The sequence below is a fragment of the Lepidochelys kempii genome, chromosome 24 (assembly GCF_965140285.1).
Source record: "Lepidochelys kempii isolate rLepKem1 chromosome 24, rLepKem1.hap1, whole genome shotgun sequence".
In the NCBI taxonomy this organism is placed as follows: Eukaryota; Metazoa; Chordata; order Testudines; family Cheloniidae; genus Lepidochelys; species Lepidochelys kempii.
This window is the reverse complement of record NC_136403.1, coordinates 16,994,833-17,015,097: the sequence shown is the minus strand read 5'-3', so window position 1 is coordinate 17,015,097 and position 20,265 is coordinate 16,994,833. Positions and strand designations below refer to the sequence as shown.

The 20,265-nt window shown below is 56.7% G+C and overlaps 1 protein-coding gene across 1 annotated transcript; it reads left to right on the top strand.

Annotated features, from left to right (window-relative positions):
• Nucleotides 1-5,592: 5,592 nt before the first annotated feature.
• On the top strand, nucleotides 5,593-14,425 carry LOC140902721 (sialic acid-binding Ig-like lectin 16). The gene is made up of 11 exons (XM_073323097.2): nucleotides 5,593-5,728; nucleotides 6,748-7,146; nucleotides 7,282-7,602; nucleotides 8,936-8,989; nucleotides 9,400-9,663; nucleotides 9,902-9,967; nucleotides 10,097-10,363; nucleotides 10,848-11,153; nucleotides 11,335-11,428; nucleotides 11,675-11,792; nucleotides 14,220-14,425. The coding sequence occupies exons 1-11, from the start codon at nucleotides 5,593-5,595 to the stop codon at nucleotides 14,409-14,411; spliced, it is 2,217 nt and encodes a 738-aa protein (XP_073179198.2). The 3' UTR covers nucleotides 14,412-14,425.
• The last annotated feature ends 5,840 nt before the right edge of the window (nucleotides 14,426-20,265 follow it).

Genomic DNA, 20,265 nt, shown 5'->3' with positions numbered 1-20,265 from the left:
TCCAGCTTCTCATCCACTGTAACCCCTAGGTCCCTTTCTGCAGAACTGCTGCCGAGCCATTCGGTCCCTAGTCTGTAGCGGTGCATGGGATTCTTCTGTCCTAAGTGCAGGACTCTGCACTTGTCCTTGTTGAACCTCATCAGATTTCTTTTGGTCCAATCCTCTAATTTGTCTAGGGCCCTCTGTATCCTATCCCTACCCTCCAGTGTATTTACCTCTCCTCCCAGTTTAGTGTCATCTGCAAACTTGCTGAGGGTGCAATCCACACCATCCTCCAGATCATTTATGAAGATATTGAACAAAACCAGCCCCAGGACCGTGGGGCACTCCACTTGATACCGGCTGCCAACTAGACATGGAGCCATTGATCACTACCCGTTGAGCCAGACAATCTAGCCAACTTTCTATCCACCTTATAGTCCATTCATCCAGCCCATACTTCTTTAACTTGCTGGCAAGAATACTGTGGGAGACTGTGTCAAAAGCTTTGCTAAAGTCAAGAAACAACATGTCCACTGCTTTCCCCTCATCCACAGAGTCAGTTATCTCTCATAGAAGGCAATTAGATTAGTCAGGCATGACTTGCCCTTGGTGAATCCATGCTGACTGTTCCTGATCACTTTCCTCTCCTCTAAGTGCTTCAGAATTGATTCCTTGAGGACCTGCTCCATGATTTTTCCAGGGATTGAGGCGAGGTTGACTGGCCTGTAGTTCCCAGGGTTCTCCTTCTTCCCTTTTTTAAAGATGGGCACTACATTAGCCTTTTTCCAGTCGTCCGGGACTTCCACCAATCACCATGAGTTTTCAAAGATAATGGCCAATGGCTCTGCAATCACAGCCGCCAACTCCTTTAGCACTCTCGGATGCAGCGCATCCGGCCCCATGGACTTGTGCACGTCCAGCTTTTCTAAATAGTCCCGAACCACTTCTTTCTCCACAGAGGGCTGGTCACCTCCTCCCCATGCTGTGCTGCCCAGTGCAGCAGTCTGGGAGCTGACCTTGTTAGTGAAGACAGAGGCAAAAAAAGCATTGAGTACATTAGCTTTTTCACATCCTCTGTCACTAGGTTGCCTCCCTCATTCAGTAAGGGGCCCACACATTCCTTGACTTTCTTCTTGTTGCTAACATACCTGAAGAAACCCTTCTTGTTACTCTTAACATCTCTTGCTAGCTACAACTCCAGGTGTGATTTGGCCTTCCTGATTTCACTCCTGCATGCCCGAGCAATATTTTTATACTCTTCCCTGGTCATTTGTCCAATCTTCCACTTCTTGTAAGCTTCTTTTTTGTGTTTAAGATCAGCAAGGATTTCACTGTTAAGCCAAGCTGGTCGCCTGCCATATTTACTATTCTTTCTGCACATCAGGATGGTTTGTCCCTGTAACCTCAATAAGGATTCTTTAAAATACAGCCAGCTCTTCTGGATTCCTTTCCCCCTCCTGTTATTCTCCCAGGGGATCCTGCCTATCAGTTCCCTGAGGGAGTCAAAGTCTAGGGTCCATATTCTGCTGCTCTCCTTTCTTCCTTGTGTTAGGATCCTGAACTCGACCATCTCATGGTCACTGCCTCCCAGGTTCCCATCCACTTTTGCTTCCCCTACTAATTCTTCACGGTTTGTGAGCAGCAGGTCAAGAAGAGCTCTGCCCCTAGTTGGTTCCTCCAGCACTTGCATCAGGAAATTGTGCCCTACACTTTCCAAAAACTTCTTGGATTGTCTGTGCACCGCTGTATTGCTCTCCCAGCAGATATCAGGGTGATTGAAGTCTCCCATGAGAACCAGGGCCTGCGATCTAGTAACTTCTGCGAGTTGCCGGAAGAAAGCCTCGTCCACCTCATCCCCCTGGTCCGGTGGTCTATAGCAGACTCCCACCACGGCATCACCCTTGTTGCTCACACTTCTAAACTTAATCCAGAGACTCTCAGGTTTTTCTGCAGTTTCATACTGGAGCTCTGAGCAGTCGTACTGCTGTTATACCAATAAAATAAAAACCAGCAGGATCTTATTAAAGGGAAAAAGGCAAAATGCCACATTTATTGTGAATACAGAAAGAATCATAGTAAGCAGTTAGTTATAGCTGTAATATTCCATTCAATCTCATATTTATTCACACATTCATTCACATACACACACAGGTTCTGCAAGGTTGTTATCATAGTTACCAGCCTTAGAGTTGCTCATGCCAAGCCATTGGCCAGGTGGCCTGGACATGAGGAGGGAGCAGGGCCTTGTCAGATGCTCATCTGATGCTCCTGGAAGTTGGTCTGCAGAATCAGACCCCAAAGTTCTCACTTTCTAGAGTCCATTTTAATAGGAATTTCTTCCTATGCCAGTCTATGAGAATTGCTTCATCATGCTGTTGCTGGCTCAATCAGCAGATGGCACATTCCTGGCAGCTCCGTGCTGCCAGGTGTTACCTTGTTCTTTGGGTCTCCCATCCTTGAGGCTGTTGGGTGGATTCCAGTCTGCCCTCCGGGGGTCCTCTGATTATTTCCACTTGACGCCTTCTTCAGCCGATGGACACTGGATTCTTAGGCTGGCACCTCCCTGATCACTCAGTTGTTATCCACACCAAGCATCCATCCACATACATCCTCTATCTCTATTTTAAACACAATTGTTAACAAAGCGAGATGACTACAACAAAAGGGTGGGGAGTCTCTGGGTGCTGTTTCTGTTGTTACAGAGTGTTGCTTTGAGTCTCTCTCTGTGTGAGTGGTTGTTGTTACAAAGAATTGCTTTGAGAACAGACTCTGTCTTAGAATGTACTAACACAATTAGCAGCTTGCAAGTTTCACACATAGAGGGAGAGAAACAGCACCAAAAACCAAGAGACCTCTTAATTAGTAATACCCTGGAATTTAAACTATGGGGAAATCAAACTCATTTGTGATTTTAATACAGAACTTCTTTAATATGATCCAACACTGCTCCCTTACATATAGTGCAACTCCCCCACCTTTTCTGCCCTGCCTGTCCTTCCTGAACAGTTTATATCCATCCATGACAGTACTGCAGTCATGTGAGTTATCCCACCAAGTCTCTGTTATTCCAATCACATCATAATTCCTTGACTGTGCCAGGACTTCCAGTTCTCCCTGCTTGTTTCCCAGGCTTCTTGCATTTGTGTATAGACACTTGAGATAACTCGCTGATCGTCCCTCTTTCTCAGTATGAGGCAGGAGCCCTGCCCTCTCGCGCGCTCCTGCTCGTGCTTCCTCCCGGTATCCCACGTCCCCACTTACCTCAGGGCTTTGGTCTCCTTCCCCCGGTGAACCTAGTTTAAAGCCCTCCTCACTAGGTTAGCCAGCCTGCTCGCGAAGATGCTCTTCCCTCTCTTCGTAAGGTGGAGCCCATCTCTGCCTAGCACTCCTCCTTCTTAGAACACCATCCCATGGTAAAAGAATCCAAAGCCTTCTCTCCGACACCACTTGCGTAGCCATTCGTTGACTTCCACGATTCGACGGTCCCTGCCCCGGCCTTTTCCTTCCACGGGGAGGATGGACGAGAACACCACTTGGCACCTCAAACTCTTTTATCCTTCTTCCCAGAGCCACGTAGTCCGCAGTGATCCGCTGAGGGTCATTCCTGGCAGTATCATTGGTGCCCATGTGGAGAAGCAGGAAGGGGTAGCGATCTGAGGGCTTGATGAGTCTCGGCAGTGTCTCCATCACATCATGAATCCTAGCTCCTGGCAAGCAGCAGACTTCTCGGTTTTCCCGGTCAGGGCGGCAGATAGATGACTCAGTCCCCCAGAGGAGAGAGTCCCCGAACACCACCACCCGCCTCCTTCTCTTGGGAGCGGTGGTCGTGGAACCCCCATCCCTAGGACAGTGCATCTCATGCCTTCCAATCGGCGGAGTCTCCTTCTGCTCCCTTCCCCCAGATGTATCATCTGGGCCACTCCCCGCAATGGTACCTGTGGAGAGAACATGAAAACGGTTACTTACCTGTATCTGCGTTGCTGGTACATGGACACTCCCCTTTCTTTTTCTGGAGGTCACATGCTGCAAATTTCTTCACCGTCCTCCTGTCCCCGCAGTGCAGCCTGCTCTGAATCTTCAGAACATTGTGCCCATAGAAGCATATCCTGATGTCTGTCCAGGAAATCTTCAGTTTCTCTTATGCAACACAGGGTCGATACCTGTTGCTCCAGATCTTGAACCTTCTCTTCCAATATGGAGACCAGCTTGCGCTTTGTACAGACAAAGTCGCTTCTGTCCTGTGGAAGAAAGACAAACATGGCACATCCAGTGCAGGTCACAACAGCTGAACACTCCCCATCCATATTACCTTGCTTCTACGAGCTTTCTCAGGAGTTGTAGTAATTACTCAGAGAAGCCGGCAAGATGTAAGCCTCAGTGGGCTCTCCCCAGGCGAACTCCCTCTATTAGCCTCTCTGCTGTTCGCCACTCAGCTGGTTCGCAGCTGACTGGCTTTTTATAACAGTCAGGCCCCCTCAAGGCTCACCTGGAACAAAGCACTCCCAATTCACACTTTTCAAACCACCAATCAAGCACACGGTCAAACTGTCAAACTGTCCCCACAACAGACACTCAGATACTCACCAACACAGCCTCCTTAATGCAGCTCTTAGCGTACCTCCTCTCAGGCAGATCCCAGGCAAACTCCCTCTGTTAGCCTCTCTGCTGTTCACTGCATAGTTCTGCAGTTTCACATTTGAGTTCCTTCAGAAGTCTTCTCCAGCTTACTTATGAGAATGTCCTGTGGGACTGTGTCAAAAGCCTTGATGAAGTCCAGGGATATTATGTCCACCACTTTCCCCCTGCCACCAACCAGTTACCTCGTCAAAGAAGGAAATCAAGCTGGTTTGGCAGGATTTGATCTTGATAAATCCATGCTGGTGAACACCCCTTCGTCCTCACAAATTGAAGGTTTTATACATTGCTCTAGCAGCTTTCCAGGTGTCGAGTTCAGGCTGACTGGTCTATAATTCCCCGGCTCCTCCTTTTCCCCCTTTTAAAGATGGCCACCCCGTTAGCCCTTCTCTCGTCTTCTCGGACCTCTCCTGGCATCCATGAGTTTGCAAATACTATTGCCAGTGACTCCAAGATTTCTTCAACTAATGCCTTCAGCACCCTAGGTTGAACAGCGTCCGGCCCCACTGATTTGAATTCATTCAAATTGGTCAGAACATCTCTGACGGGTTCTTTCCTTCTCCCGGTCTGACGCCCTTCCCCTCTGCCGTCCGTGGTAACTTCGCTGGCCGCCCGCTGACGTGTTGGTGTTTGTGGGAAGATGGAAGCAGAGCAGGCTCTGAGCAGCGCTGCCTTCCCACCATCTTCTCTCACCAGCTCGGGATTTTCTGGCCGATCTCATGATTCTTAGTGAAAAAAAATCTCAGGTTTTGTCACCAAATTAAGGATTTTTTTAGCCCACGATGTCTCAGGACCGTCTGGTGATGGGGGCGGGGGGTGGGTCACTGCACTGCCAGCAGCCTCAGATCAGCCACCTGCAGAGCCCAGCAGCACTGATGGTCCCCAAGGCAGATCTGTACCCCCCAAAACAGCCTCCGCTCTCACGCTTTTCCCCGCCATCTGTCTCTAGGTCTGTCCCAGCCGGACGCCCCAGCCATGGGCAGAGCCCTGCTTCCACAGCAGGATGCCAGGGAACCGGAGCTCCCGGCTCAGGGCCCCCTCTGGAGAGCAGAGGGTCCTGCCCCCCCTGCAGCCACGCTGAGGGTCCTGATCCTTGCCCTGCTGTGGAGGGGTAAGTAAGCAGCCCCTGCAGCCCCAGTGCAGGGGGAAGAGCCGAACCCGCGCTAAGCGGAGCCAGGTCTGTCCCAGGACTTGGAAGGGAGACTGGCCAGATGGGGAGGGGAGCCCAATGGCCCAGTGTGGTGCTCGGGAGAGGGCAGGAGGCTCCATGTAGGGAAGGCTGGAAACTAAATGGAAGTAGATTTTGTCGAGGATCCAGGGCTGGGCTCGCAGGGGGCTGCAGGTCGGGAGTGAGGAGCACCGGCAGAGCTGGGGGGGAGCTCAGAGTTGGCCTCTGCTCTCTGTGGGTGCCTGGAAGCGAGCAGACTCACCCCTGCAGTGCCTCCTGCTGGTCTTCGTCGGGAATTAGATCACCAGGCTCCAGGGCGCCCTCTGCAGGCCGATGATCCGCCTTACTGCTGGCCCCGCATCCCTCCCGGACCCATTGCCCCTTGGTCTCCTGGATGGCTGCCCCCTGGCAGTACACCTGCTGTCTCTCAGGGTCCCCCCACTCCAGGGGAACCCCCCCACCCACTATCCCCACCTTGCCGCAGTGTAAGGCTACTGCCAGTCACCAACGAGCCCCTTGTAGGGGGGTCAGACTGCGGTGTAAAAGCCACTCATCACTGGCAAGGAGGGGCTTGGATCGGCTGCCCTGGCCTCCCCATGGGCTGCCCCTGTGCAACCCTAGTACCTGCCTGGCCTCCTGCTACACCCGCAGCCTGGGATTTTCCCGGCCGGAGCTCCCCAGCCCCCTTGGCCGCTCCCCAGCCCTGCTCCATGCTAGGTACGCTCTGCTCCCTGCAGCCAGGTCCCTCCCTCGCCAAAGGCGAGCGAGCGAGAGAGAGTCTGCTCCTTCCTCACCGCCTGCTTCTAAGGCCAGCGGAGCCTGAATTGGGGCCTACTGCCCCACTCAGCCTGGCCTGCTTGCCCCACCCACAGGCTCTCCTGGGCTGTTCTCAGCCCCTCAGGGCAGGAGCGGGTGTCGACCCCCCCGACAGTCCCACTTCGATCCCTCTCCGTCCCCTGCAGCGTCCCTGTGCCAGCAGCCCGGATTTACCCTGACGGTGCGGCAGTCGGTGTCGGTGCAGATGGGTCTCTGCGTTCTCGTCCCCTGCACCTTCGCGTACCCAGCCTGGTACGACACCAGCAATCCCTGGGCCCGGCTCTACGGACACTGGTACAAGGATCAGGCTGATGTGGGCCAGGATCCGCCCGTGGCCAGCAGTGACCCCAGCCGGCGGGTGTCGCAGGAGACCCAGGGCCGGTTCCGGCTGGCGGGGGATCTGACACGTGGCGACTGCTCCCTGCAAATCAATGACGCCCGACGGACGGATGCGGGGAGATATTTCCTTAGAGTCGAGAAAGGAAAACTGAAATACAATTATCTCTTCAATTCCGATGGCACTGATCTTATACTCTCCGTGCCAGGTAAGAGCAGCCGCAGTCACCACTCCTCAGCCCCCCTGAGCCAGTCCCTGCCTTTGAGCCGGATCGGGGCCAGCGCCCCTGGGGGGAAAGGCCCCGTGTCCCCCAGTGATTCTCTCCCCTCTCCCCGTGTCTCAGGGCTGACGGAAGAGCCAGAGATCCAGATCTCGCCGGCGCGGGGGCTGCCAGGGACGCTGCTGGCCGGGGAGCCGGTGACTGTGACCTGCACGGCCCCCGGGCGCTGCTCCGGGCCCCCTCCCCGAATCACCTGGACGGGGCCATTCAGCGACACAGCCCGGGACGTCTCAGCCCTGCTGGCGAACGACACCTGGGCCCGCAGCTCCGCGCTGCACTTCACACCCGCCCCGGGGGACCACGGCAAAGAGCTCGTCTGCACAGTCACCTACCACCCACCATGGGGACCTTCCACCCGCAGAACCGTCCGGCTACACATCGGCTGTGAGTGACCCCCCCAGCCCCTCCATGCTGGCCCCCAGCCCCCCCTGCTGGGATCCACACCCCCCTGGGCTCCCCAGCTCTGCCCTCCAGCCCCTGCCCCATCTCAGCCCTGTGCTGGGATCCCCACCCCCTACCATGCACCCTCAGCCAATTCTACTCCAGACCCCTTCCCCTCCACACCATGCAGCCCCTTCTCTCTTGGGATCTTCACCCCTTCCTGCCCCGCTTGGCGATGGCTCCCCGCTCCCAAACGCAGCCCCAGGTCCCCAGGCCCTTCTCTTCTGGGATCCTCTCTACCCCCGACCTGCCCTGCCCCCAGAATCCTCCTGTGCTGGGCTCCACCCCCCCACCCCACATTCCAGTCCCCCCTTCCTGGGATGCCCCCCCTCACACCAGACACCCCAGTTGCCCCCAAGATCCCCCCAGGCTGTCCCACCATGTCTCCTCCACCCCGTGCCCTTTCTCCTAGGATCGGTGGATGCTCTCTATGGGGCAGAGTGTTAACGGGACCCAGTCACTGTCCGGCAGTAAACACGCTCCGGGGTTGGTGCCCAGAGACCTCGACCCGCCCTGCCCCAGGGCAAACCCCATTAACTGGCCCGACCCCGTGAGCCCAACCCAACGGACCCAGGCTCTGGGCCTCGGCGCCGCGCGCCTTTGAGGGCAGCATGGACGGACCCTGCCAGGCCTGGCCAGAGGGCACCAGCATCCGGCTCCTCCGGGTGCTGCTTTCAGCCGCCCCTCTGGGTGCAGCCGGGCTGCAAAATACCCAGGCCTGGCCGGCCAGGCCCGGGGGCCAAAGGAGAGGGCTGGGGAGAGACGAACCGAAGGGGGAAGGCAAAGGACCACAAGGGGGGTGTCTGATGACCCTGGTGGTGGCTGAGCTGGGAGCGGGGTTATTTAGACCCCTGGCTCTGTCCCGCCCTGGGGAGGACACGTTTGGGGAGCAGGACACTGAACACCCGGGCGCCCGGCGGACGGTGGCAGCGAGATGGTGACGCTCACTCCAGTCCCCAGGCCGGAGCAGCCCGGCCCCTCGTTAGTGCCTCCGCCAATTAAGCTGAATTCCGACCCACCAGTTTTGGTCCCTTGCTTCTGGCTCCCCCTGGCCCTAACCCGGACCCTGGGTTACGTCCGGCGCCTCTTGGGTCGCGCCCAGTCGGGTCTGTCGCTTCCCTTCCCTGCCCACGGGGCTTGTGTCACTTCAGGGACCTTCCCGTCCCCCAGCTGAGCTCACAGCGAGGGTCCCTGTCTAGGCTCAGGGATCACTAGCGACCCCCCGCCCCGGTGCTGTCCAGCCCCCCTCATCCCCCCTCTCTGGTTTGTGTTACAGACCCGTCCGGCCCCCCCAACATCACCGGGACCCTGACCAGGAACGGACGCCCCGGTGAGAGGCCGCGCTGCGAGCCCTGGGGATCAGCGAGCGCCTCCGAGTCACGCTCTGCCGGGCCAGGCTGCTCCGTGCCCGGAGGGGAGAGCCCGAGGAACCGCGGGGCTGTGGGGGGCAGTGGTCGGGGGAGCAGGCCTGGTTCCCTCTCTCTAGAGCCCGGGGTGGCGTTAAGGGGGCGCTGGGCAGCGGGCAGGAGATAGGTTAGGGACCGATCGCTGCGACGGAGACCTGCTGCCATGGCAAGGCACCGAGATTGTGCGCCCACCCCAGAGGGGCCAGGTCTCAGCGCCAGGCGAGGGGTCCCTGTATAACCAGCCCCCCCACCCCACCCCAGTAGTGACTCTGCCTCTTGGCTCCTTGGTGGGGAATCTCTGGGGGGACCAAACCCGCCTGCTCCTCTCTTCCAGTGCCAGATGCCTGGGGAGCTGAGGGCGACGTCGTGTCTCTGGAGACCCAGGAGGGCGACTCCCTGAGCCTGGGCTGTGAGGCTGGGGGCAGACCCGAGGCCACCCTGAGCTGGGCCAAGGGGAACGAGTCCCTGAGCCCCGGCCAGGGAGGGGCCGGGCGCCTGGAGCTGCCGAATCTCAGCAGAGGGGACGCTGGGGAGTATCGGTGCTGGGCGAAGAATCCCTTTGGGTCGGCCAGCCGGGCCCTGTGTGTGCACGTGCGGTGTAAGGCATTTGGGGGTGCTGGGCGAGACAGAGGGGCCCCAGTGGGGGGTGCTGGGCTGCAGAGGGTGGGGGTGGTCAGTAGGGGGGGCTGTGGTGCAGGGGGTGGGTGGGGGATCCATGGGTGGCGCGGGGCTGCAGGGGGGTGGGGGGCAGGGGGGTAGTGGGGGGTGCTGGGCAGCAGAGCAGGGGGTCCGTGGGGGGCGCTCTCCAATCTAATACGTTGCCGTGGGTATTTCAGTTCCAGTGGGGAATCTGCAAATCACCGTCTCCAGAGCCAACAGGAGCGACCCCCAGCTATTCCAAGGTATCGCTAGGGGGCAGGGCAAGGGGCATGCGGCCTTCCCCCTCTAGGGGGCGCTGGCCCCGATCCGGCCCCCAGGCAGGGCCTGGCTGGCTCAGGGTGCGAGTGGCTCTGTGTTATTCCCGTTCCCAGATCCCGGCACCCCGGTGGGGAACGGCTCACAACTCACAGCCCGGGAGGGCGACTCCCTGCGGTTCCTCTGCTCCGTCGCCAGCAACCCCCCGGCTGTGCTGGGCTGGGTGAGGGGGGGCCGAGCCGTCGAGGGCGCCCGCCCCACGGGGGAGAATCAGCTGCAGCTGGAACTGCCCAACGTGACGGCGGAGGACGGGGGGCTGTACGGGTGCTGGGCCCGGAACGGGGAGAGCTCTGCCCAGGGGACATTCCAGCTGCTCGTCGAGTGTGAGTGGGGTTCAGCCCTGGGACGCTGACACTGGAGAGTAGCAGTGTTAATCCGTGGGACTCCTCGCCACTGAGTTCTAGCTGGTGTCGCAGGTCTCTGGCCCCTTTAACCGGAGACAGAGCCAACCTCCGCTGTGCCATAGTTAATTAGCTGCTGCAAGAGCAGCCCCAAGGGGGGCAGCTGAGGCTTGAACCGACTCCTGGGCCATCTCCAAGGGCCGTGAGCGCCGAGGCTGAGGGCGGACAAGCAGGTGGGTTGGTGTGAAGCGCAGCTCACTGAGGTTGGGGCCGGATCAGTGCCCACGGGCTGGCTGAAGAAACATCCCAGAGCAAAAGAACCCACAGGACTCCCTGCCACTGGATATCAGCTGGTTAATCTATGGTACTCTCTGCCCCTGGGTATTAGTAGGGTTAACCCACAGGACTCCCTGACACTAGGTTTCTCTCTCTATTAATTTCTCCCTTTATCTCCTGTGCTCCCCAGACAGCCCCCGGCCGGGGACCGGGCTGAACACGTCCTGTCAGCACCAGGGGCCCGGCGTCAGCTGCAGCTGCTCCCTGCGCTCCCACCCCCCGCCCCGGCTTCTGTGGCAGGTGGACGGGGAGCCCCTGGCTGGGAACGGCTCGCGGGGGGCCCTGCAGGTCAGCTCGTGGGCCCAGGGGGATGAGGTTTTCAGCACCCTGAGCTGGACGGGGAGCGGGGACAGGGGCTCCAGGGTCTTCTGCCTCGGCTCCAACCCCCACGGGACCTACGCCGCCCTGCACTTTGAACTCAGCCCCCCACAGAGAGGTGAGACACTCGGACTCCTGGGTTCTGTCCCCAACTCAGGGAGGGGGAGGGAGCCAGGACTTCTGGGCTCTGTCCCCCACCCTGGAATAAGGATGGAGTCTGGAAGTTGGAGGCAGGGGAGCTGGCAGCCAGGACTCCTGGGTTCTCTCCCAGCCGTGCCCCGTGCTGTGTGTTGTTGCAGGTGCGGAGGAGCCTGGCAACCTGCTGGGCATCGGGGTGGCCTGTGGGCTGGGGGTCGCCGTCGGCATCTTCCTTCTCGGGCTCTGTGTGATCAAGTGAGTCTGACGCCTCCCACCCTGACCCCCAGCTACCCCCGCCCCGAGATCCCGCTGAGATCCCCTGCCATCTCCCCTGCGGTATTCCAGCCCCCCCGTGAGATCCCCGCCACCCCCTCTCCCTGGCCTCTCCCAGTCCCCTGCGCTCTAGCCTCTCATACTGGTGTGCCACCTCCCTCCCTCCCCACGGGATATTCTACCACCACCCCCGGTCTCATGAGTGCGTCCTGATCTGTCTCCCCCCAGGCTGCGTGAACTGGTGCCCCCCAGCGCTGAGGCCGGGGAGGCGGCTAACGGGAGCCTGGCGGAGAACACGGCCGACGACGCCAACCTGATCTATAGTAACGTCACCACCATCCCTGTGGTATGTACCTGGGGGAGCGGGGGACCAAGCCCACCTGCCCTTCCCACCCCACCCTGTCTCTTCCCCCCTCCATTTCTCCTCCTCCCTCCCCCCTGCTTTCCCACCCCCTTAATGAATGCAGGACTATCGGTCAGGCTTTCACCAGGGCACCCAACCCCCCATGCGTGCTCGGTGGAGGATATGCACCCCTGCCACCAGCCTGGGCCCCCCGAACGGCATGGGGTCGGCTCCTGCATGCAGGGAAGGCACCTCATCCCTCGGGTCTCGCTCAGAGGGGAGGACATGCGGCGAATGCATTCACGTGAATTCACAACGTGCATGGGACTAGATTGGGGCTGGGATGCTGCCAATCTCCTGGATGCACCAACCGGGCAGGAAATGCATTTCTGCAGCTGCGGTGTCAGGTGCTTGTGATCGGACGGTGCGTGCAGGCTGTTCCGAGTCTGTTGCACCTTTCAGATGTAACCCTTCTGCCCGTCAGAGTTGGCAGCAACAAGGGCCGGGTTCAATATCTAGGGGTTCCATTCCAATAACACAATGCAAACCGGCTCGAGCCCCCACCCAGTGACCTGGGACAAATATATACCACCCCTGCTGGGCGCCTCCAAGAGTCAATACTTCCCCTCTCGCAAGCACATAGTCTGAGTGTAGCAAAAGTCTTTTAATAACAGAGAGAAACAATGTGGCATTATGTTGGGGAAACACCACCAACAGGATTCATAACACAACCCATGAGCAAAAACAACCCCACCCCAGGCAAATTGGGGCATACCCTTTTCCCTTTGGTTCTTGAGTCCAGCAACCCCAAATCACCCAAAGTCCCAAAAGTCCAATGCCCCAAAAGTCTCTGTCCCTGGTCAGGGCAGCCCCAGAGTTCGAAAGTTTATCTGCGGAGCTTTACCTCCCAACCTGGGTGGAGATGGGACAGGGGTAAGAGGCACCTTACGTGATCTGAAGCTGACCGCCCCATAGCTCCATAGCGGCGCTCCACTCCGCCAGCCGCCCCACAAACTCCTTCGCTCAGCTGCGCTCCGCTCCGCCAGCCGCCCCACAAACTCCTTCACTCAGCTGCGCTCCGCTCTGCCAGCCGCCCCACGAACTCCTTCGCTCAGCTGCGCTCCACTCCGCCAGCCGCCCCACGAACTCCTTCACTCAGCTCCACGGCCCACAAGCAGCTCCTGCCATCCACACACTGCGCCGCATCGAACTGCTCCACAATATATCTTCAGGCTCCCCCACTACTTAACACAACACTCAGTGATTTCAGCTCTTAGGTGAATTCAGCTTATAATAGGGGAGCCCCAGTGCTGGTGCACTGTCAGCCCAAAGTGAGCTCAGCAGCCTGTAACTAGACTTCTAATGAAATCAAAATTAGCTCTGATATTCCACAGTGGAGAGAGGAAGCAGTGTAATCAGCATGTAAGGCCCTCACCAAGGGGCCCATGCCACCAAGTATTAATACTTGTCCCCAGCCTCTCTCCATTCACACAGTTTTGGAACCCATGACCCTTGCCTAGCAAGTGCTACTTAGTTGATGGTGAATCCCTCCATCATAACAAAAGGCCACGTACAGTTCCAAGCACAGTTCCCATAATCAGGGTAATAACAATTTATTCTTCCTGCCCCAATAACAGAGACGCTGGGGATCCCACAGCAGCCAAAGTGACCATTTGGGCAGCTATGGTCTCATTCTAGGAGTGGTGGGTGTGCCTATGCAAATGAGATCATCCCCTGAAGTTCTTTTCCACAACTTGACACACCTCACCACCAGGTGTCAGGGTGGAGCTCATCCTGACACTGCTTACACAGAAAAAGCATGAACGCATCAGCATGGGCTCTGCAACCACGAGATGCCTGGGATCAAATGCGTGGCCGGTGCAGGCAATGCAGGGAACGTATTCACGTAACCGGCTCTGCCCCAAGACGCAGGAGATCGGTGCAGGCACGCGCAATGTGTGAAATGCACAGAACCCCGTGCGTCTTGCCAATGCACTCAGTGGATTAAGGGACCCCGTGCTGCCCAAGCTGCATGGGCGCAGTTCATGCATCCCCATTGCATAAATCCAGTGAATACATTCGTTGAACCTGTGTTGCAACGAGATGCATGGGATGAAATCCTGCAAGTGCAGTGCATGAAATGCAGCAACCTCCCCCCCCCCCGTGCCCCGTGCGTCTTGCCAATGCGTGGCCTGTGGGGGTCAGGCAGGGGAGGCATTAACTGAGCTGGTGCCGGCATGGGATCGGCTCACGCATGCAGCGCGTGTGAAACACACCCAATCCCCCCCGCCTCTGGCTAGTGCACGCCCGATGCAGGAAATGCATTTGCATGGAGGGTGGGGGAAACCAGGCCGGGGGCAGCCCATGCAATCAGCTCAGCAGGGTGGATGCAAGCCTCTGTCTGGTGTCTCTGCCTTGCTTCTCACCCAGGATCACAACACTCCAGCCGCCGGCCGGACCAAAGGCGTCCAGGACGGGTCTGCAGCAGCTCAGGGCCCGCTAGGCCCCGGGGAGCCGGAGGAGCTGCACTACGCCTCCATCGACTTCTCCAAGCTGCAGCGCAAACGGGGGGAGCCTCCCGAGGGCCCCACCACGGAATATTCTGAGGTCCGGCTGAAATAGCCCCCTCGCGCCATGGGCCCTGGCTGGGCATCTCCGGCCCGTCCAGTGCAGCGGTGGGGGGGAGAGGGGTGTCAGTGAGGGGGGAAGGGGGGAAAGGGGCAAGGGGTCGGCCAAGGGCTGGACCTGGGATGTGGGAAACTTGGGTGCAAATCCCTGCTCTGCCCCGGACTCAACTAGGTCTTCGAGATGCTGGAGCACTGCATTGTGGGGAGGTATCCCAGAGTCCTCTGCAGCCGGGTCCCAAAGCCTGCCCCCTCCCAAACCCCACTGCCCCAGGGGGAAAGAGAGCCGCTCATCTCTCAGCCATAGAGCATCTCTCTTCTACCCTGCCTGAGCCCTCACCAAGTCGTTTCACAGGTGGACAGGATTTTCAAGCTTAGGGGCAGCAGCTAGGCAGAGTAGAGGGACAGGCTTGTGGCTAAGGTGCTGGCCTGGTACTTAGGCTTCCTGGGTTCTCGTCCCTGCTCCACTGAAAATGCTCTCGGTGAGGTTGGGCCAGTTGCTGCATCTGTCTGGCCTCAGTTTCCTCACTTTGAAAATTGGGATAATAATGGTGTCCTGGGCTAGTTATGTTCTAAACCCCTCGGGGCAGGGACTGTGTGTCTGGGCAGCCCCTGGCACAATAGGCCCTGATCTCTGTCTAGGTCAATCAGTGCCATGTGATTATAAATTCTTAATAACGATGCTCTATTCAAGGTAACATGTTCACTCCAAAGCCAAAAGCATCCGACTGTAAAATTCCGACTTTACAAGCTCTTCCTTGAAATAGATTTTCATGTGTCATTTTTTGTCCCTGGTACTTTTTTAACAAAGGGCCAATAACAACTATGACTTATTTGTGTGCAGTGAAGAATCAGTTTTCACTTCGGCCTTTCCCCTGGGAAGGCCCCGATCACGGTTGGTTTCTGGGCAGGACCGGGCGTAACACGGCTCCAATCTCAGCTGGGGCAGGGCCCGTCTCTCGCTGGGTCTGGGCAGCACCCAGCTGTCACGGACACCCAGGGCTTATTCTCGCTCGGCTCCGTACGGCCCCTGGGAGTGACCCTCCTTCGGTGTGACGGCCCCCCGGGAAGGTTCACTCTTCAGCATAGGACATATGGCGACACTCTTCCTGAGAGGGCCAGGCATCAAGGTGGAAGGTGTCGATCCTCCATCTGTCCCCCTGTCCCTTGTGTAGTACCGTGCCCTCCACCTTCTCTCCTAGGGGCATAGCACACCTATTCCGATTAGTGTTCCAGACTTCCCCAGTATAGCGGGCCCGAGAAGGTTGGGTCCGGGTTGTCTTGTAAACTGCGTGGGAGGGCTTACTACATTACTTATAGCTTATAATTAGTGGCTGTTCTCTAGGGGGTTGTGCCCCCCTTGATCATTTCCGTATGCAATGTAACACAAATACCGGTAATAATACACCAGCTGCCCCATGAGTTAACCGCAAGTTCACCTCTACGGCCGTGCTGTCATCCACCCTGTGCTGTGCCATCCATTCATTCATTTGTTGGTGAAATCTCACAATTTGGCTCACTAATTGTTCGGTTACCCACTCGTCCCCCAGATTCCATGTACCCAGCGTAGTGTTCCCCGCTGCCCACAATCAATCCCCTTTTCCGAGGACGATTCCAGGTGTGTCCCCTCACCCACCCATTGAATTGTTGTTTCAGTCCTTTGATGTACATACTACAATTAAGATGAATTTGGTCCACCCACCATGCCTTGGGGCGTCCCACCCCTGGAATAGAGTGAAAGGGCATGTTACACAATGCTGGCTGCACCCGCTCCCACAAAGGCTCCCGCACATTTCCTCGCTGGGGACTATTCTCGGCTCCAAGCTGTGGCCACTTGAAATTTGGATTCTTCCAACTTGGCATCCACATCGCCTGTAGGGTTACAGACTGTAAAATGGTTAACTCATCAGACACCCAGCGTCCCAAAGGGGATTTTACGCCCAATGTAATATGTACATAACAATCACACCTTCGGGGATTATCTTCCATGGAAGTACCCTTGGCGTTGCATACGGTAACATCACACCCTCAATGTGGGGCCCTATTTTCCCAAGAGGGTTCATTTGCTCCAGGAGAGCAGAGGGTTATAGTCTTTGGACCCCCTGTAACAAACCACATAGCTGGGTAACTGTGTTTTCCACGATCATTACTCATGGCAGCACCCAGGGAGTACCATGCAATATTTCCTGATAAATTTGATATTCTCCACCAGGTTGGGATTCCCCCATCTAATCCATAAACCATATACCGACACTGCCAAATTCCTGTTGGAGTATTAGTGGTACATCTTTCTATGGGGAGATTCTCACAGTCTTCATTAGCTTTATTACCACAGGTTGCACGTGTGGCCGTCCATGTGTTTCCTCCTTTTGACACTTCACATCGGGGGATCTGAATAGAATTTGTAAATGTGACAATTGTGATTAGCACTAGGAATTGTTCCATCCAGGGCCAGGGAATTTTCATCCTTGTCTCCTTTTTGAATTAACCTGTCATACAGACATAACAAAATTTACACATCCCCTTTCCCAATCCCCTGTTTGTACCTTTTTATTTGCGTGCAGTGGACCCACTCCCGTCCTCCATTCTCTGTACCCAGTAATAGCAGACTGGGCCCTAACTGGTCAAAGACAAGATAGGGGCCCTTCCACTGAGGAGCTGGGAATGGATGGTGTTGACCTGGAGTCTTGTACATCACTAGATCTCCCACCGTGGGCAGATCATGCTCCCCGGGCAGGTCACACCATGCTTTGACTCTTGCTGCTCCTGGCTCGTCTCGCCAGGCCACCGCCTGCTGTACTTGTTTCACATGGTCGATTAGAGTTAAAATCCATTCTTGTGTTAAGCCGTGTGTAGTGACTTCCCCAGGTACTGGGGTAAGTAGATTTTCCCACCGTTCCATGGGCCTTCCCATGAGAGCTTCATATGGAGAAAATCCTGTGCCCTTTGATTCTCGGGCCCTTATTCTCATTAAGACAAAGGGCAGTAACCGTGACCAGTTTTTTCCTCCCATTGCCACTCCCTTGCTTAGCTCGCTTTTAATGGTGCGGTTCATGCATCCCACCTGCCCCGCAGCCTGGGGGTGATCAGCAATATGGAACAACTGTGTGATCCCAGGGAGGGCCGAGAGCTCCCCTAACAGATCTGACCGGAAAGCAGCTCCTTGGTCTGAGTCAGTCACCTTTGGGACCCCCCAGCGAGTGAATCCCTCATTTACCAGCATTTCAGCAGTTACCCGGGCAGTTTGATACTTTGTGGGGAAAGCTTCCACCCACCGGCTGAAAGCATCCACCACCACCAACATGCATCGGTTTTCCCTGTGATCTGGTGGTAGGGGTCCTGTGTAGGAAATTTGTATCCTTTCCCACGGTCCCCTTGGGGCTTGTCTCATTAATTCTCCCCTTCGCACCTTGTGAGGTGGGCTGTGCCTGGCACAGTCCAAACAACGTTCCAGGCGTGATTTTAACTCAGCTGCCGTTCCTGGCCCCCAGTACAACTGTTCAAAAGTTCCCAGTGCCTCCTCAAACCCGGGTGTCCCCCTGCCAAGCTGCCATGCACCCAGCTTAAGAAAGCCGCCCGGTTTCCCTGGGGGCACAGCATGACTGGTCCCTCAGCAGTTACGACACCAAATCCCTTCCATTAGTTCCACCCTTGGCACATGCCTGTCCCCAAGTTTCCTGATGCCTTCCAGCCCTGAGTCAGATTCTTGCAACTCTTGAATTTGCCCTCCCCGATCTGTATCCACCCCGCTTCTTGTTAGCGCGGCTACAGGCAGACTCTCTTCTGGCTGCCAGGGCCACGGGGGTGCTGCTGTCTTGTATCCCGCTTGGCCTCTGCGTCGGCCAGGTTATTCCCTTTGCTTGGGGTCCGGTTTCCTTGGGTGCCTTTACCTTTGCCACACTGATCCGTGTAAAACAGTGACTCAGCCCCTCCACTCCCGTCCACCAGGTAGCATGCTTGATTGCGGAGCCGTCTGTTGCCCTGAACTGATTATCCGCCCACCATCTCAGCATCAATGTGGCCCCACAAAATACGTCATCTGAATCTACCACCACCCAACATTCTGGCTCAAATTTGGGATCCACTTCATTTAAAGCTGTTCGCAAGGCTGCCAGTTCTGCCTCCTGAGCTGACCTCGCTTCCGGCGAGAAACCAGTGGCGCTGGCTGTCTCATTGCCTCGGATTCCCACAACAGCTAAGCCTGCAGGTTTCCGTCCCCCTTGATACCCGCAACTTCCATCCAAAAACCACACCCGTGTCCCCTCCTTTACCTGGTTGGGGTTAGCCGCCCGGAACACCTGACGTTGGGTTTTACCTGGGCTGGCTTCACATTGGTGTGGGGTGCCGGCCAGAGGTAATCCGGCTACCCAGACTACGGGTTCCGTTCACACTTCTGCTGTAATGTTTTCTGCCTGTAGAGCCAGCCACCATTGGGCAACACGCTGCCCACTCACTGGTCCCTGTAAGACAGTGTGCATGTTTAACAGCCGCAGGGCGTCAGGATGAGATCGGACTATGACTTTCTGCATTCCCGGGAGATATTTGAATTTCCCTGCCCCCCAGTAGGTGCACAAGACCTTTTCACACCATCCCTACTTCAGTTCCACAGCACTCAAAAGTCGAGAGGCAAAGGCCACAGGTCGGTCCTTTGCTCCATACGCCTGCGTTAACGCACAACCTGGCAGTGTCCGATACCAAAGGGCACAGATAAAAGAATTTCTCCCCATCCGGGGAAGCTAGCCCTGGAGCACTGGCCAGGTTTTCCTTTCTCACTCTCACTGCCTCAGGACACTCTTCTGACCACTCCCAAGTTGAGGCTCGGGTTAGGTCAAATAGAGGCCGGGCTATTTCTGCATAATTGGCTACAAAATCCCTGCAAAATCCAGTTAGACCCAGAAAACTTTGCAAGCTTTTAACATCCCTAGACAGTGGCAGGGACTGGATCAGTGGCACCCGTCCCTTATCGATTTCCCTTCCCATCTGGGACACTTCCACTCCTAAGTAGGTCACTCTTGTCTGTCCCATCTGAGCCTTTTTCCCATTGCCTGTCAACCCTGCTCTTGCCAAAGCTTGCAGGACCTGCTCGGTTAGTCCCCTCTCTTCCTCCTCTGTCCCTGACATTAGCAACAGGTCCTCTACATATTGTGTGCACCTTGCTGAATCCACCCCTTCCAGAGCATGTATCTGTGAAAAATTGCAGGGGAGTCCCGATATCCCTGGGGTAGGACCGTCCAGCAGAATTGTCTGCCCTCCCATGTGAATGCTGACACGAGGTAGCTAGTGGCAGAGACCAAACCCCATTCGCTATGTCCAAAACAGTGAAAATTTGGAACGGGGGTCCAGTACGAGCGAGCATTTCAGGGTCCGCTGCCACCACTGAGGCTGGCCAATTGGCCAGAGCGTTTAGTGCCCGTAATCCACAGTGAGGCGCCAGGCACCGTTTGGCTTCCTCACGGGCCGCACAGCAGCATTGCAAGGGGATGCAACCGCTCGAATCAGTCCCCGCTGTTCCGATTCCCCATTCGTTGTCCCCACCTCTGCCAAGGCCTCCCGAGGAACAGGATACTGTTTCTGCGGGGGAGGATCCCCTCCCTCCAGCAGTACCTCCATGCGGCCCCTCCCACAATCCAGGTTATCCTTCGCCCACACAGGGATGTGTTCCCACCCGGCCGGGGGTGGTGGGAGGGCATGTGCCGCTTTAATGGTCCGAGTGGCTATCCCCGTAGGGATGGGACAGCCCTGCCCGTCCTGCGTCTCTCCCAGTAAACGCACCCAATTGGCTAAATCCACTACAAGTCCCAGTTTGTGTAAATCTCCTGCCCCCAACCAAGGTTCCCTCTAATTTTTGACAG